The sequence below is a fragment of the Theobroma cacao genome, chromosome 1 (genome assembly GCF_053813885.1).
Source record: "Theobroma cacao isolate CCN51 chromosome 1, ASM5381388v1, whole genome shotgun sequence".
NCBI lineage: Eukaryota > Viridiplantae > Streptophyta > Magnoliopsida > Malvales > Malvaceae > Theobroma > Theobroma cacao.
This window is the reverse complement of record NC_142639.1, coordinates 39804068-39816967: the sequence shown is the minus strand read 5'-3', so window position 1 is coordinate 39816967 and position 12900 is coordinate 39804068. Positions and strand designations below refer to the sequence as shown.

The 12900-nt window shown below is 29.7% G+C and overlaps 1 protein-coding gene across 1 annotated transcript; it reads right to left on the bottom strand.

Moving 5' to 3' along the window:
• Positions 1–5753, bottom strand: LOC18614116 (ARID/BRIGHT AND ELM2 DNA-binding domain-containing protein). Its single transcript, XM_007051698.3, is given in 4 exon segments — positions 1–326; positions 328–1190; positions 4012–5135; positions 5619–5753. Coding segments are annotated over 3 exon segments (2061 nt in total). The 5' UTR covers positions 5128–5135; positions 5619–5753; the 3' UTR covers positions 1–244.
• Between the last annotated feature and the right edge of the window lie 7147 nt (positions 5754–12900).

Here is a 12900-nt window from a genome sequence, read left to right as displayed (position 1 = left end):
TGATGAAGAAAAGGATGCCAAATACCTGTATTTGATGTTAGAAGTTATGACAAATGGACAGGAATATACCTCAAAAACTGAAAAAAGCATGAACCAAAAACACTTAAAGAGCACCGAAGCTGCTTGAGACCAGAGGTGTCATCAATTCTTCCCTCAAAATTACACCCTTAAAACAAAACCTTCGACCACTAAAATTTTCACTTTTCAACGTACACCAAGAGGAATATCTCTTTTAGTTGAAACCTCAAAACAGCGAACCCAAAAAAAGCTGTGAGCCTTTACATCTTTTGTCAAAGTGTTCCATATTTACTTGACGAAGAGTATCTAGACTTTTTTTGGGACTTCTTTGGGGAAATCAGGATGGAGGTGTGGGACTTAACTGCTTCATGCCCAAAGCCATTAGCACCTGATTCTGCTTCTGATTCCTCATCATCACTGTTAATGTTGTTTGGAGTAATCCTATTCTGGTATGCTCTACGCTGCAAGAGAAAGACATTATAATAATAGCAAACAAGTTCTTCCCTACTTTTTTTGCTACGAAAATACTTGTAAATCTCATCCCAGAAACATTTATCTAGCAATGGAGGATTCGACTTCACTATAGACGAAAACTTCCTCTGTTCTTCCTCCTTCCAAGAAAATGCAACCTCTTCGCCCATCTTATCAAATTTCCACTGGTTAAAAGCTGAACCCAGCTCAAGCTTTACTTTCAATCTTTTCTCAGCAACATGAAATTTTACACATTGTATAGAACCTTGAATATGGCAGCCACATGAATCTTGTCTTCCCTTTCCAATGTGATCCCTTTCAATCAGAAACCTCTTTTCCTTTTTTTCCAATGGCCAAACACGAGTCCCCAACCATTTCGGATCACTTTCTGAAGCCAACCCTGTCCAGTCTGGTACCTCAACTTGAAAATATGGCCCAATAGGAACTTGCATGTCATTATCATAGTCAAACACTGAACCTGGGGTCGCAGAGTCATAAGTTCCATGCGACTGTTTGTCAATCCCCACCATGGAATTGTCCAAGTCACTATGATTTCCCGAGGAGGAGGACTGTGAATAATTTTTTCCCTTTGACACCATTTTCCCCAGAAGGAGCTTCTTGGGGCAACTTAACCTCTCTCTGAGATTGTATCCAAATCTAGTCGGATCATCATACAAGCATGGATGCATCTTCTGATTTTTCTACAAAGTGTGAGCATCATGCAATTATTACAATATCAACAGAAAGGAGAAAATGCATAACAGGAATATCATGACATAAATGAATGTCTTGGGAGACAAATAAAAATATAACATACAACCAGAAAGAAAATTACAGGTATTGTTTCAAATCATCTTAATTTGTTGAAGCCAAATATATTAAAAGCAGCACAACACAAAATATTTTATGAGGCCTTAAATTGATAATAATTGGAATAGTGCTAATACAGAACATGTTTATAATGGTTGCCTTTCAGACATTACAACAACAGCAACAACCAATAGCAATTTCCACTAGTACAACACATAACTAATTTAACTAATTTTCTCTTCTTTTTTTTTTTTCTTTTTGTCAACCACACATCACTATTTAAGCACATTAAGTGACCTTAAGAATTTTCTTTCTTTAAGACAAAGAAATTAATATACAAAAGGCAGGAAGTAAAAAATCATCTAGCACAACCAACACGACAAAATGCAAAAGTAATGATTGATTTTGGCTAATGGGATTATTATCATAAGCAGTAACTTAAATAACAGGCCACTAAGGAGACAATACACAAGCAAGCAGCTTGGTTTTGGCTTGAGATTACTCACACAAACAAGGCAAGCTTCTTCTGATTTGCTAACTGAGACTAGCCCGTGATAACAAATCATCACTACAACACCACTGTTAACAAAAACAAAACTCCTATATAGCTAGAATTCTCAATAAAGTGAGAAAGTGGCACTATTTATACATTTGTTAACTTCAGGCAGAATAGGAACTTGCCAAGTAAATCAACAAGAAAAGCTAAGGTCAAACAATAACATACTCAAACTTAAACTTGTTATAGACCCTTTCTAGCCAAACTCAAGCCAGATCATATACAATCCTTACTTTCCAACCATAATCTTAAAATGTACAAAAAAACAATTGACAATTGATGCTCAAGCTCTCACAAAGACAACTTCAAACATCATAAAAATTCTGAGAATAGATTAGAGCATCAACCCCCTGCCCCAACTTGTATGATTAAAAGAAAGAGAGATGAAACTAAACACGCCCGTAACAGAGAATAAAACAAAAACAGTTAGTACAATATGGCTTTTGAAAAAATGCAAAGCCAGATATTTCAATGTTAAAATACAAATATCGAAAAAAAAAAAATGATGATGACAACAACAACAATGGTGACCTTATCAAAGAATCTACCAATATCAAGGATGATGAAAACAATGAAGAAAACAAACAATGAAAATTTTAGGCTTCATTTGGTCGTTCTTTTTGCTATTTGCTTTTTACCTCTTGAAAAGTTGCTAAAATGTAAAATCAAAGTAGCAAAAAACATATCAGAGTTGATTAAAAATGATGGCATAATACCTAAAAAACCTCTAAACTATTCAGGAAAATCTAAAAAAGTCTTAATTCTTTTATCGCATTCAATCAAATCTTTATATTTTTAGTTTAGACCAAATAGGCCCTTATGACTAAGGGTTGACTAACTTCGTCAATCAAATGCCACTTGTCATTTATGTCATATGATGCTAATAAAACAAGATGACATACGATAATGAATGGTGACATGAGATGATGACATGTCATAGTGAATGATAATGTGGCATGATGACATATCCATGTAACATTTTCACCCTTCACGTCAATACCATAAGGGCATAAAATGACAAATGATATTTTGACTAATGATAGTTAGTCGACCATTTGTCATAAGAGCTTATTTGGTCCTTGGTCCAAAATTAAAGTACAAGGACTTGATTAAACGCCATAGAAAAATAAAGATTTTTTTGAATTTCTTTGAACAATTCAGGGGCTTTTTTAAGCATTAGGCCAAAAATGATTTAATAGTTTGACAAACATTCAAATGTAAAAGTTCCATATAAATATAAAATCATGCGCTTTGAAATTCACATTATATTAATTTTTAATTTATTCCAAAGTGTTATTTGCTATTGCATCTGAACATACTACTAGCATTTACATTTACTTCCAAAAGCAAAGGGAATCTTAACCAAGTACAAGTATAAGGTGCTTATAAAACAAGGTAGTATGGTAAATCAAATACAGTTAATAGTGCTTGAACCAATCAAATGCAGTAACAGCTATGTGTGATAAAAAATCATTAAATAATATTTATGACAGTATTAATATTAAATATATAGTTTCTACCAGAGAGAAAAAAACATTAAATATATAGTCCCATAACAACAGCAACAACAATGCCGTTTCCCACTGGAACGGGTCTGCTGCACAGATCTTGTTAAGCTGTTGCATTTCATTTACGATATCTTGAGACTTCTTTTTACTGTTTTCATGCATGTCTTCTTTGAGAATATATAGTGCCATGTGACTGAGTTGTAGCATTGGAAATTTAGAACAAATAAAGGACATAAGCAGGAGCATAAACAGACAGTGACAGTAAATGACATAATGGTCGTAAATGAATAGGTAAAATATGTTTGACTAACATAAACAACCCAAATATAAAGGCGAGCAGAGTGAAGAATGGTGGTAGTACTTTAATGGTTCCATCAATAGCTAATTTTGCTTCTTTCCTTTTCAAGCACCAAGATGGCTGTGATGCAGCCTATCTTATTATTCATGAGGAAACAAAAAATGCATAATGAAGCATTTTCATGAGGACTACCACAAGAGCAATCAAAGAGATTCAAGAATAATATAAAGTACCTAAGATTAATATAACAATATTAACAATAAACTTGCACAGGCACATGTAATAGGCTTATTGACCTTTCACTTAAATTAATAACTACCAGGTAGGCAACTGTTGCAATGAGTGTATACCTGCCAACTGGACTGATCCACACCTGAATGATCATCCTTTTTGTGAAAGGCAGCTTCTCGAAACAATAAAACCTGCTTCCAAAGTTCCTCATTCCCATAAGACTTCCACTTTGACCTCTCCGGCAATGAACCAATCACCGGATCACACGGATCCTTTGCGATCTCGGTAATCCAATTAAGCATCCCCCACATAGACTCCCGCTTCCTCTTATGAGATGAAAATTTTTCCTTAGTGTCATTTGAATCCAATATCACAACATTGTCATCATCATCACTATCTGTGCATTTCTTACAGTCGACAAAATCCTCCATAATTGCACTCTTCACCTCATCCTCATTACAAATTTTCTCAACATCCGATGAGTTGACTGCACTTTTTGCCAAATCTGATGGCGATTCTTCACATTCATCACCATCCATGCACTTTTTGTCACCATCTGAATCAACCACCACACTCTTTGAATCATCATCATTCTGCAATTTTCCAACTCCTTCGTAATTCAAAACCCTCTTTGTTAAATCAATATGCATAGATTCCTCATTTTTGACACATTTCTCTCCTCCATCGGACCCTGCCACTACACTCTCTTCCACTTGAGAATACTCCACAACTTTCTTCTTTGATGCCAATAAAAACCCTTTAAGCTCAGCTCCCAACTCCATCAAATGACCACTATAATCTGATTCGCTCTTCGAATCCTCACTTTCAATAATTCTCTCCAACCATCTCTCTAAAGAAACCAAGTACTTAACATAAACCAACTTAACCGATGACGCTACATTTAAACCCAACCCTGACTCTTCAGCAACCAAATCCCATAACCCACTTTCTGAAACAGCATTGTATCCACCTTTCTCTCTTACAACCAAGAAAAGCTTAAACAAATCCACAGGCTGCCCATCTCCAAGCATTGGAGGAAGAGGCCAAAAACAACCTTGGGCACAGATCTCTTTCAAAAAAGACGCAAGAAACTTGTTAAACCAGAACCTAAGCTTATCAGGTTCAGATTTCAAAAAAGACCCTTCTGAAAAGGGCTCGAGATCGACCCAATAACCAGCTGGCTCGAGCTTTTCTGGGGTTTTAGCGCAATCTAGTGAAGACCCATCAGCTCTCATCGACCATCCTGCCATGGATTTCGAATTCAAACCCTAAAAATAAATAGTTCTCTGTGTAATCTTTCATTCTTTGACAAAAAATTCGGACCAAAACAATAAACAATTAAAAAAACAAGACACACATATTTTTAAGTGTTAAACAACAGAAACAGTACCGATTAAACATCATGGTCTTGCATGTTACAAGGGATATTTTGGCGGGAAAACGACTAATCTAGGGTTTTTGATTGAGAGGTTTTATCGGTTTTGGCTTTCCATGAAAAATTTTCCCTTTATCCCGCGCTTTCTCCCTCCCTCTCTCTTAATTGCAGATAGAGAGAGAAAGAGAAAGGAACAGAAGCTTTCGAGGGGCTAAACTACAAGTTTTGAACAGATACAGACCCTCCCTGGAAAAAAAGAAAAATTCCTAACATTCCCAAGATAATTTTGGGGTTTTTGCCAAACTTCAGAGTAAAACAAAAGGGCAAGTTTGCGAGAAATAAATAACATACCAGTGTTTTTTCCTTTCCTTTTTTTGGTCGTGAAGTAGAGTGGGGTTTTGATGAGCCTCCCTCCCTTAAGACTCTCTTTGCCTTTGAGGCCTTCTTTTTCTGTATTCTCCCTTTGGCCCTCTTGTTTTGCCTTAATACTTCTTTCTCTACCCTTCTCTTTGTGTTTTGCTTCAGCCCCCCTCTTGCCTTCTTTACTTGGCTTTATATACTCCCACCCCCTCTCCTCTCTTTCTCCCCCTTTTTTAAAGGACTCTTTGGTGGAGAGTAAAAATGTTTTCAAAAAATAAAATGGGTATGGGCAAGTTTGAGTAGGGTTTCAACAAAGACCCCCCAACCCTCTAATTTATAGTTGTCATGATTGGCTTAACCTAGGTTAAATATTAACCATGGTAGAGATTGAGGGAGTCTTCTTGGGGTGGTTTGTATAATTTGTGATTTTAGAGAAAGGGCTTTTAAGGAATTAAAATTTATGTTCAATTGGTTGAAATTTTGATATAGGGTTGCCTCTTGAGAACACCAATGGTTTACATGGCAAAAACAAAAACTCTTTATTTATTTTCTAAAATTAATTTTTAACAAAAAATATTTTAAATATATATTATTTTTTGTTATTTGGATGATAATTTGACATTTAACAAACAAATTTTTTAAGCTTTTTGGAGAACAACCCATTTTATCTGAGCAATCTTTGACCATTTTCTTTTTTAATAGTTTGTGGGTTCCTTACTTTTTCTCTCATCCTCTCCATTTATAAACTTAATCTAAATGAACTCATATATGTGATAAGAAGTTGATGAGAAAAAAGATTAAGAAATGGATAAGAGGAGAAAATTGATGAAGATATGAAAGAAAAAGTGATGAAGATAAATTTGAAAGTTTAAATGTAGGATCCAAACCTTACTTTCAAGTTAAGTAAACGGTTAATATATCATTATATTATTTTTTTTGTAATTTTAATGGCGAGTAGACATCTACTAACTAGTGATACTTTACATCCGAAAAATTGACTCAATCTCGTAAGTATATGTGTTTTCTTAATTAAAAGATTAAATCCGAATCTCTCATCCTCTCAAATAAAAAAAATGATACCAATTGAACGATGATTTTTAGTATAATTATTATATTTGTAGTTTTGTGCTATTACTTATGAATTTGAAGTCAATTTATTTATACAAATATAAAAATTCATGGTCTTCTTATCTTAGATATCAAATTCAAATATATAGGTCTATCCTCATGTCCATTAATTTATAATGTTATAATTATTATTATTTTTTGTTTCAAAAAACAATAATATATATATATATATTTAGTTAAATTTTAATAAAAATAACAATAAAATGGGTATGGGGAAGTTTGAGTAGGGTTTCAAAGAAAGACACAAACCCTGTACAGTTGTCTTGATTGGCTGACCTAGGTTAATTATTAACCATGGGTTGAGATTGAGGGGGCCATGGGGTAGTTTGGTAATTTGAGATTTAGAGAGAGGGCTTTTAGGTAATTAAAGTTTAAAATCAATTGGTTGATCAATGATTTACAACCAATGTTGTTCCCAATGATAATTTTATTTTGATTTACCTGGCCAAATTTTTTTTATTTATTTCTAAAAATACTTTTTAATCAAAAAGTATTTTTAATATAAATTATTCTATTGTTTGGATGATAATTTAAAATTTAACAAATAATTTTTTTTATTCTTCTTGGAGAAGAACCCATCTTACCTAAGCAATCTTTGACCATTTTTTTTAATAGTTTGTTGTTTCCTTTTCTCTCATCCTCTCCATTTTTTTTAATAGCTAGTAAGAAGTTGATGAGAAAAAAAAGATTTAGAGAAGGATAAGAGAAGGAAGGTGATAAAGATAATGCAAAAAAAAAATGTTTTGAGATAAATTTGAAAGTTTCAATGTGGGATCCAATTGATTTTAGAAGGAAATAAAAATATAAAATAAGGTGTGAATTGAATTCTCGTAATTTCATTTAATAAAATTGAAGCACGGTCCTTAAAAAGATTCTCAAGAAACATCATACTAACGGGATATTAAAAAATCATATTCATAAGAAAATTTGTCAAATAATTAGATTCGTGATACGCATGAATAATATTGACTAATCATTCATTTTTTAAGAAATTTTTAATAATTAAAATCAAATATAAATTAACATTTGGTTCATCTATTGCCAGTGGTATCACATGTGCAGTAGTTTTGTTGTCCATATAGATTCAATCCTTATTACTTTAGGTTAAGTAAATGGTTAATATATCATTATAGTTTATTATTATTATTATTATTAATTTTAACAACAAGTAGGTATCTATTAACTTGTAATACTTTGCACTTGAACACTTGACTCAATTTTGTAAGTATATATATTTTTTTAATGCTTGTCTGGTTTTATTTTTTGTTCAGTTTATCTATCTCTTAAAAATAAAAGTCGAGTGAATAAGAATTTTAAAAAGTTATTAAAAAAATAGTTTTTTAACGAATAATTTTTTTTAAAAAAAAAAAAGCTTAAGGAAAAGCTCTAAAAATGAGCTTTCTCTTTTCTTTTTTTAAAAATACGTCTTTTTTTTAGGAGAATTTTTCTTTATGTTTTAAAAATGTTCTCATCTATTAAAAATAATCCTAACATTATTCGTTTCCATTTTTATATAATTTATTATTAATTACAAACTTTATGTTATATAACAATGCTTTTCATATTTTCAAATTTTTGATTTAAATAAATAAAAAATAAAGTTAACTTTTTTTCCAATGTGAACAAAAGAATTCATGATTAATAGAAAGTTATTTATTAAATACCCTTTATGAAAATTTTAACTAAAATTAGAATTTATATAAGTTGTTTTGTCAAACAGCTTATCTATAAAAAAGAATTTAGTAAATTTACCAAATAGATTTAATTTAATTTTGAAAGTTATTATTTTTCATAAGAGCTTCATAATAGTTTTTAAGTTAAAAAAAAAAAGTCAGACCAAATAGACTTTTAATCTAAAATCAAATCTCTCATTATGAAAAAAAAAAAACAAAGGTGCTACCACCTAGACAATGAAATTTAGTGTAGATATGATATTCTTAGTTTTGCACTATTATTTATGAATTTGAATTAAATTTATTTAAACAAATATAGAAATTCATGTGAACTCTTGTTGCCTTTGATATCAAATTCAAATATAGTGGCCTTATATCCTTATGTCCATTAGTTTATAATGTTACAATAATAAATTATTTTGGTATCCATAATATATATTTTTAGTTAAATTTTAATAAAAATAACAATAAAAGGGTAGGGGGAAGCTTGAGTGGGGCTTCAAAGAAAGAACCCAACCCTTTATAGTTGTCATGATTGCCTGATCTAGGTTAATTATTAACCATGGGTTGAGATTTGAGAGGGTTATGGGGTAGTATGGTAATTTTTTATTTAAAGAGAGGGCTTTTAGGGGATTAAAGTTTATGCTCAACTGGTTGAAATATGATATAGGGTTGCCTCCTGAGATGATCAATGATTTACAACCAATTTTTGTTTTCAATGATAATTTTGTTTTGATTTACATGGTAAAAAAATCTTTTTATTTCTTTTCAATAAATAATTTTTAATCAACAATTATTTTTAAGTATAATTATTTTCTACTGTTTGGATGATAATTTGAGGTTTCCCTACTTTTTCTCTCATCCTCTCCATTTGTAAATTTAAGGCATAATATCTCAACAAAAACTCCTAAACTAGTTAAGAAAATTCAAATATACTTTTATATTTTTATTACGTTTAATTAAGCCCTTATACTTTTATTTTGAATCAAATAAATTCTCAAATTTTTATTTTGAGTTAATTAAGCCTTTATATATAATAATTGAACTCTATCAAAATGCCATTTGTTATTATATGTCACGTGATGTTGACATATTAATTTGATATTATAACATGATCATATGGTATTTTTCATCATCATATTAACATCATGTCAGTGTCGTATAATATAAAATGATAAGTGATATTTTAACTAATGATAATTAGTCAATTATTAATCATAAAAACTTATTTGACTTAAAATAAAAGTGTAGGGACTTAATTGAATGCAATAAAAAAATAATAACTTATTTGAGTGTTATGGTTAAACTTAGCCTAAATGAACTCGCATATGTGATGGAGCTAATAAGAAGTTGATCACAAAAAAATTGAGAAATGGATGAAGATAATGGAGAAAAAAAGGTGATTTGAGATAAATTAGAAAGTTTGAATGTGAGATCCAATCCTTATTTGGAGGTTAAGTAAATGATTAGAATATTATTATATTTATAATTTTTATTTTTTATAACTTTAATAGTAAAGTTGATATCTACTAATTTCTTATACTTTATATGTGAGCATTTGACTCATACATTTATATATATATATATATATATATTAAAAAAACTTAAAATCTCTCATTATCTCAAATAAAAAAAAGTGCGATACCAATTGGTCAATGATTTTATATATTAGTATAAATATTATACTCTTTGTTTTGCATTATTATTTATAAACTTGAAATAAATCTATATATATTAATAAAAAATTATGTAAAAACCTTGGTACCTTAGATATCCAATTTGAATATCCAAGTCTATTCTCATTTCCATACATTTATATGTTAAAATAATAAATTTTTTTGCATTAATAATATATATATGTTAAATATATTTTTAGTTACATTTTTTAAAAAAATATTATATGTAGAATAAAAATAAAATTTTAAAGTACTGACAATGAGCTTAAAAAACATAACATTTACCCATCTCAAATTGGGCCATGCTTTTGAGTATCATGATTTATTTTAGTTATATTTTTGGATGACGTTGACTCATTCTAAATACTTCTCCACAATTGTACAAATGTGAGAAGGGATTTTTTGTCATGGATTCACATTTTTAATTCAAAAGATATGTTTGATAGGTGATAAAATATTCATATTTAGATACCCAAAAGCCACCTCATCTGTTATTAATGTAAAATCCGTAACGTTCTATATCATTCAATTGTATAACGCACTTAGTGCGTTGCATTGACTTTTTACCATACTTAATTGTACAATGCACTCAGTAAGTTACATTGGCTCTTTATCCCACCTGATTGTTCAATGCATTGGGCCATGTTTTTGAGTATCATGAATTGTTTTTGTTATGTTTTTTGATGACGTTGACTTATCCTAAATACTTTTCCACAAATTTACAAATGTGAGAAGGGACCATTTGTCATTAATCTATATTTTTAACTAAAAAATATGCCTAATAGGTACTCATGTTTAGATACTCAATACCCAACCCATCTCTTATTAATGTAAGAGTCGTGACATTTTACCCCACTCAATTGTATAATGCATTTAGTGCATTGCAGTGGCTCTTTACCCCACCTAATTGTACAACATACTTAGTGCATTGCATTGGCTCTTTACCGTAAAATAGAGGGACTCTTATATTAGCCGGGGTCTACCTTGACTCTTGTATCTCTCATAGGAGCTCCACATCAATAAAAATTCAAGTTTGTTTTGATACCACTTGTCACGAGACCTATATGCTTCTCAAACTTAAAAGATATAATTGATAAGTGGTGGAAGACCCATACTTATATATTCAAGACCCACTTTATTTTTTATTGATGTTGGATCCATAACACCATTAATAATCTATTGGCAGGGGTGGAGCGTCCCTTTGTAATGGGGGCGCCATGCTTTTTGAAAATTTTTATATATTATATATTTTTTAATGATTTTTCAAAATAATTTGTTATTGAATAATTAATATAATTAAAAAATAATAAAAATGACTTTACAAGCTCATTCAATTTTACTCAAATTCTTAATTTTTTTTAATTTTTTACGTTTCTCCACTCATCTTTTTCTCTTTTATTTTCTGTTCTTGTATTGTGAAATTATAAAAAGGTAAAATTTTTATTTATATTATTATTATTATTATTATTATTTATTTTTTTCAATTATATTCTATTTGCTCATATATTTTAAGTTTCTATAGATTTTTTTTTAAATTCTACGAATCATCAACCACATTCTTTTTTTTTATTATATAAGTTATATCTCTTACTTGTCATGGTTTTTTTTTTCTGTTATGTGGATTTTATTTTTAATTATTTTAATTTTTAAAAATTAAAAATTTATTGTATATGTAATTCTTAAATATAAGTTCTAGTATTGCATTATTGATTATTGTGTAAAATTTCACTAATATGTTATTTTTTATTAATCTTAATTATATAAAAAAAATTACCTTGAGTATATGTTTTTAATATGCTTTATGTTTTATATTTAGTTGAAAGAAAATTATTTTGAATAGACATGTCAATATGGGCCAACCCGACCTTAGCCCTTATTAGCTGAAAAAATATGGATCGGGTCGGGCCAGCCCATTTTTATATGGGCTGTGAAATCTCAACCCATCCCACCCCTTGCTAGCCCATGGGTTGGGTTGGGCCAGCCCATTTCTTTTTTTTTTCAAAAAAAAATTATTTTTATAATTTTAGTTAATAAATTTTTTATTAATAAAATTATTTTATGATTTAATTCATAAATTAAAATTATTAATTTGATAAGTAAAGATTAAACACATTAAAATATATAAAATAAGTAATATTATTGGTAATTAAATTATTACTTTTATATAATTAAATATATAAAATTATTAAATTAATTAAAATTATTAATTTTTTGACCCATAGGGTTGGCCCACCCCAGCCCACTAATTTGGTGGGTTGGCCCATCTAGGCCCCGTTTAAATATGGGCTTAAATTTTCATGGCCCAGCCCACCCCATAGTAAATGAAAAATGGGCTGGCCCAATGGGTCAGGCTCATTTTGACAGTTATAATCTTGAGTATAAGAAGACATTATTAATTCTGTATATCGTATTTAACTATTTATAGTTTATGCATTATAGTTTAATATTTAGTATTACAAACTTAAATATAATAAAATAAAAATATTAGATATTGACAACATTAATTTTTTAGTCGTTTATATTAAGAAAGACAAGACTTCAAAACAAAATGGATAATAAGCTTCTTACAAATAATTTAGTTATTTATATTAAAAAAAATATTACCATCGTCGAATAAAATTTTCTTAGAACACTATTATAAGTTTTTTTTTTATTTCTATTGATTTACATGTTATATAAAATTATTATTTATTATAAATCTTTTGATTATTAATGGTTAAGTTCAATATATTAGTTTTAAAAATTTTTAATTTTTATTCTTCTTAGCCTTTGGCCCCCTCCAATAAAAATTAGCTA